The 5,181-nt window shown below is 36.2% G+C and overlaps 1 protein-coding gene across 1 annotated transcript; it reads right to left on the bottom strand.

The window, feature by feature from the left end:
* Window positions 1-707: 707 nt before the first annotated feature.
* LOC145092885 (NAC domain-containing protein 54-like) lies at window positions 708-4,008 on the bottom strand. Its single transcript, XM_079030876.1, has 7 exons — window positions 3,911-4,008; window positions 3,478-3,757; window positions 2,651-2,928; window positions 2,214-2,555; window positions 1,680-2,099; window positions 1,531-1,606; window positions 708-1,444 (listed from the first exon to the last, which is right to left on the bottom strand). Exons 2-7 carry the CDS (start codon window positions 3,632-3,634, stop codon window positions 861-863), a joined length of 1,857 nt encoding a protein of 618 aa, XP_078887002.1. The 5' UTR covers window positions 3,635-3,757; window positions 3,911-4,008; the 3' UTR covers window positions 708-860.
* Between the last annotated feature and the right edge of the window lie 1,173 nt (window positions 4,009-5,181).

Raw genomic sequence — 5,181 nt, 5'->3', positions numbered from 1 at the left:
CTAACGAAGACATACGAGATGAAAATAATATGGACTTACACACCGTGGACTTACAACCCACAAAAGGGCCAAGAGCCAAAAGAACTCGAACCCAGTCCAAGCACCTTAGCGATTTCGGGGTTAGTTTGCCCCCCTCGGTAGACCATGCATTACTAACGTTTGATTAACGTTCCTCGACGGTACACTCCTGTTAACTTTATTTCTTATGATAAGTTTACTAACGCTCACAATGTTTTTTTGGTTGCAATTAGCTCCCAAAGTGAGCCTAAAAGTTTTGAAAAACCTTTGAAGGATGAGAAGCGGAAAGAAGCAATGCAAATGGAAATCAATGCTCTTGAAGAAAACAACACATGTACTCTTGAGCAATTACCTACTTGAAAGCGCACTAGAGACTCCAAATGGGTCTATAAAATCAAATACAGATTGAATGAGATGTTGTTAAAAACATAAAATAAATCTATATTGAATAATATAACTTAAACTAAGGTGAGAAGATGTTTGAAGAGAAGGGTTCGGTGTTGCGCCGCATAACAACTTTTAAATCAGAAGTCTTTAAAAAAATAAACTTATGTGAAATGCCAAGTGTTGCATGTGTTATGCACGGTGCCAAGTAATTTTTTTTAAGAAAAACAATCAACCTCCTCCTCCTCCTCCTCCCCCAACACATCCTCCTCCTCCACCCCCACCCCCACCCCCACACACAGGAGTAATACAAAACAACAAACATTTTCTTTAAATGATTAAATGTGAAATCAGTAGGTAAATTACAAGTAATATAATTATATAGCTTTAAATTTTGGAAACATATTTCCTAGTTACACGATGTTTTTCTATAGAGAATACTTTCAAATCAAACAAAGTTAAGAAAAAATTGGCATGTAATTATGATGCATCCAAATGGTAGAAAATGCTAAAGCCAAGGTCACACATGGCCATATCACCTTCTCCAAAACCACGCTTGAAATGCTCCATTTGTCCTTCATCTCCATGTTCTTGCCATCGCCATCGTCATCCTCTAAGGATTCATCTCCAAGATAGATGCAACATATTAGCAAAAGAGAAACCAGGTTAACCACTGGACTCGTTATCTCCTTGGTGCTCACCTTCAATGGGTTCGAACCCACCAAAGTTTTAAACTTCTCCAACGCGAGCGTCTTCCTATGCTGTGTTTCATGTGTAATCATCCCCGGGTTGAGTTGGACCTTAACTGTTTGCGATGGCACAATCTTGTGAAAGAATGTGTTTGAGACTTGTCGTGTTGAGACCAATAATCCATGACTGACTTCGGTCTTTTGATACATTTCAAAGGTTGGAGTGGTCGAGATATCTTCCAAATCACCAGTGGCATCTAGGAAGTTGTCGCTTAGGTTGTTCTGATCTTGGCTTAGGAATCCGAGTGAAAAGTGATCGTCTATGTTGCTGTGACGAGTGTTTTCTCCTGAAACTGGATTGAGTCTCGTTTTAACAACAAAATTGACGAACGTGTAGAGTTTCTTTGGAGAGTAACTAAGACTTATAAGTCAGTTGTACCTTGAACCTCGTATTCATCCCTTTGAAAACTTGATATACTTTCCACCGGAATACTCTTGTAATCATCCAGAAAGGCCTGTCGATATCAACAAGAATTAACTATCTTTATAATACGACAACAACAAGAAGTCATTATGTAGCGTACATACCGTCTCAAGTTCCTTGTTCGACATTCCCACCCATCTCAAATTCTCTACCATTCGATCTGTTTTCAATTGTTCTTCAACATCACCAATCTCAATAGACCTTGTAATTTGATCATCTCCCATGGATCTAAACGACCCCATGCCTTGAATTTGATTGCTATTGTTAGGTAAAAACGAAAAATCATTATCGTTTCCAGCATAACTTCCACCCCATGTATCCTGGTTGATCAAATCCTGAGAAACTTGTGCCACCGAAAGGATTTCCTGCAAGAAGTCAAGCTGAGATCCGGCCGTTTGTCCATTTTGTGGTATGTTCTTCAAGTCGATATAGTTAGTCACATCCTCATGTTGGAAATCTTGAACCTGCAATGGAGGTAGAGATAACCTATGCTGCAACCTTGCACATTCCATAGCTATATCAACCTGAAAAAAATTCGAAAACATAATTTTCATCCTTCAGTTATACGCATGCATGGGAAGTGGATTAAAAATGTGTATAATTATATAATGACAATAAATTTTAGAGTTTGTACGTACCTTCGACGCTGGATAAGGAAGATTGAGACATGATGAGTTAGAGAAAGATGGATTTGTGAAGGTAAATGCATCTTCCGATAAGTATTGAGTCCATTTGACGTCATTTATATGATTTTGATTGTGTGATGCATGGAGAATATTGGTTGATGAAGATGAAGCCAACGGTGGTGTTTGATAATTACAAGTCTCCATGTCTTCACCTCCTCTTCCTCCCTCAGAATAAAGGTCGATACATGATGAGAGATCGCTAGCTGCGGTTGCATAATGGTCACCGGGTACAGTTGTTTTTGGAGGGATCAAGCTCTTCTTGAACACGCGACAAAGTGAATAAGCATCCTGCAACTTTTAATCATAAAAAAAAAAGATCGAATGTCATGTTATGTAGCGATTTAAAGGTATTACGTTAATGGAGTCTCTGAACAAGAAACGAGTCAAACCTGCAAGCCAGATGCAGTTTCGCATTCTCTTTCATCAAGACGATATTCATGCATAACCCAATCTGTACGAGAACCATGAGGTGCTCTCCCTCTGTAATAAACTAGGGTTTTCTTCATTCCCATGGCTCGCGACTGTGAATTTACTTTTCTGTCCTTCCCTGTTGCCTTCCAATACCCACCTTTGGTGGCTCGATTTGTTCTTGATCCATTTGGGTATTTACGATCTCTTGGACTGAAGAAATACCATTCTAAGTCTTTGCTTGGCAACAAAGATTTACCTAACAAAGTTTCAAATCTCAATGATTAAAATATACAACGGATATAATTTAGTTAGATTGTTGTTGCTAAAATTTGTTTAAGCGTAACAGATAAATTAATTAATCATCATAAATATGCATGATTAATGAATCAATCAGAAGAGATGAAAGAATAAAGAAAGAAAAAGATGGTGATCATCTTCATCATTGAAAGAAGAAAAAAAAATGTAGTCAAGATCTTTTCTCTTTGCTTTTTGACTTGAATCTTTTATGAGGTGATTGCCAAAATTATGAGTTCTAACAGTAACCTAAAAAGAGGTTTGGACCACCTTTAAAATACATGCTTTTAATCTTCTTATGAACGAATAGATTTGAAACCAATGATTTTTATATTTATATATATATTTTTTTATGTTGTGATACTTGGATAAATTATAAAGCAAAAGAAATTCCTTGATATATAAACTTACTATAGATATCCATATCATGAAATTCTTTAAATATACGATAGGACCCGATAAATACGTAATTTAGTAATTTATGATATGGTAAAGAGGAGAAACTAATTACCTGGTAAATCCCATGGTTCGCATTTGTATAGATCAACTTCAGGGATAACTTCAAGCTCGATTTCATGGCCATTGATTTTCCGTTTGAGATAGTATGCAACAAGTTCCTCATCAGTGGGATGAAAACGGAAACCAGGAGGCAATGAAACAGGTGCCATTGATGTGTATTGTTGTATTTTTTATATTGATCAAGTGATTCCAATTATGAACAAGATCGACCTTAAATGGCAGGCGAACTTGGTTATACCCAGAAAAAATCGGAGTCTTTAGGAGCAAGATGACTGCATAAGAAGTTGATACGCGTTTAGCCTTTATATCACTAGAGATATGCATATAAACAGAAATATAGAAGATGATATTGTGGAGAGAGAGAGAGAGAGAGAGAGAGAGAGAGAGAGAGAGAGAGAGAGAGAGAGAGAGAGAGAGAGAGAGACCTGAGGGGAAGAAGATACAAAGGGAGAGAGCTGCAGGGAACTGAAAGAAACGAGGGAAGGAAGAGGGGGCTCTAATGGGGGGTTTTGATAAGAAACAAAAAGAGATTCTAGAAAAAGTAACTAGGGTTTGGGTGGGGGAGGGGGTCTCCTTTATCTTTAAAAAAATAGGGTTTTTGCCATCACCATCATACTAGATGCTTTTTTTCTTTTCTTGGTCTTTCTTCTCAAGCGCCTCTTTCTCTCTTTTTCTTTTTACAATCTCTCTCTCTCTCTCTCTCTCTCTCTCTCTCTCTCTCTCTCTCTCTCTCTCTCTCTCTCTCTCTCTCTCTCTCTCTCTCTCTCTCTCTCTCTCTCTCTCTCTCTCTCTCTCTCTCATATAATTTTTTAGGGAAATTATCAGCTTGTTTATTAAATGTTCTTAAGATATAATTAAGTAAAGAAAGCATTAAAATACGAGAAACCAGAAAACAAAATTATGGTTTCATAAACGAGAGAAACTATGATCATGTTCACAGTTTCTAAATTTATTTTCAAGATCTTACTATATCAGATACTAAGTACTGTTAGTATTTTTACAATTATCTTCTTACATGATAACAAATTTCCTACCTGTTAAGCGTATGATTTTACCATTTCTTTTATCATTAATGATCGATAAGTTAACTATTTTAGAACAAAAGAATCAATATTTTTACATGTTGGCAAGGGGGAATGTTTGTCTCATGTGTGTATGGGAGTTATGCTATTCTTGGATGATGTCTTTTCTTGTAATCCGAGCCATGCATTTTACAGACTCACTTCCTTCCATGTCTTATGTTCCACAGGATTCCATCCACACTTTAACGAGAAACGGTTTTTGTTGACGGTGGGTCCCACCTTCCAAAATTTGGCGGCGTTCTTGATTAACGGTTAAACAACTTTCCTTTTCACCTTTCATTTTCTTCGCAAAACACACCGACACATACCTCCCATATAATAGTTTATTCAACAACAAAACCTATGTTTAAAGCTACATATTTATTGATGATCAAATTGTATGTATGTTTTCGATCGATTGCCTAGCTTATGTATATTTTATCACACTATTCGTTATAAACTCCTATAAAATACATTAGTTATTTGATTTGAAAAAAAAAATTACATAATTGATTAAGAGTTAAAAACATTATCAAACAAAAAAAATAACCAATTAATTTCTAGTTAATATGTTTCAAATTTGAAAAGATGATGAACCTTTTTCTTATTCATAGAAAAATTGTCACTACAAGAAA

The sequence above is a fragment of the Lactuca serriola genome, chromosome 3 (genome assembly GCF_051521515.1).
Source record: "Lactuca serriola cultivar US96UC23 chromosome 3, Lser_US96UC23_V15, whole genome shotgun sequence".
NCBI classification, from domain to species: domain Eukaryota; kingdom Viridiplantae; phylum Streptophyta; class Magnoliopsida; order Asterales; family Asteraceae; genus Lactuca; species Lactuca serriola.
This window is presented reverse-complemented; position numbering and strand designations above follow the sequence as displayed.

Excerpts from the sequence above, each read along its gene's own strand:
- LOC145092885 (XM_079030876.1), bottom strand. The coding sequence starts at position 3,634 with ATGGCACCTGTTTCATTGCCTCCTGGTTTCCGTTTTCATCCCACTGAT. Across the intron at positions 2,929-3,477 it reads CGAACCATGGGATTTACCAG|GTAAATCTTTGTTGCCAAGC; the intron begins GTAATTAGTTTC and ends AAACTTTGTTAG. Across the intron at positions 2,100-2,213 it reads TTCCTTATCCAGCGTCGAAG|GTTGATATAGCTATGGAATG; the intron begins GTACGTACAAAC and ends AATTTTTTTCAG.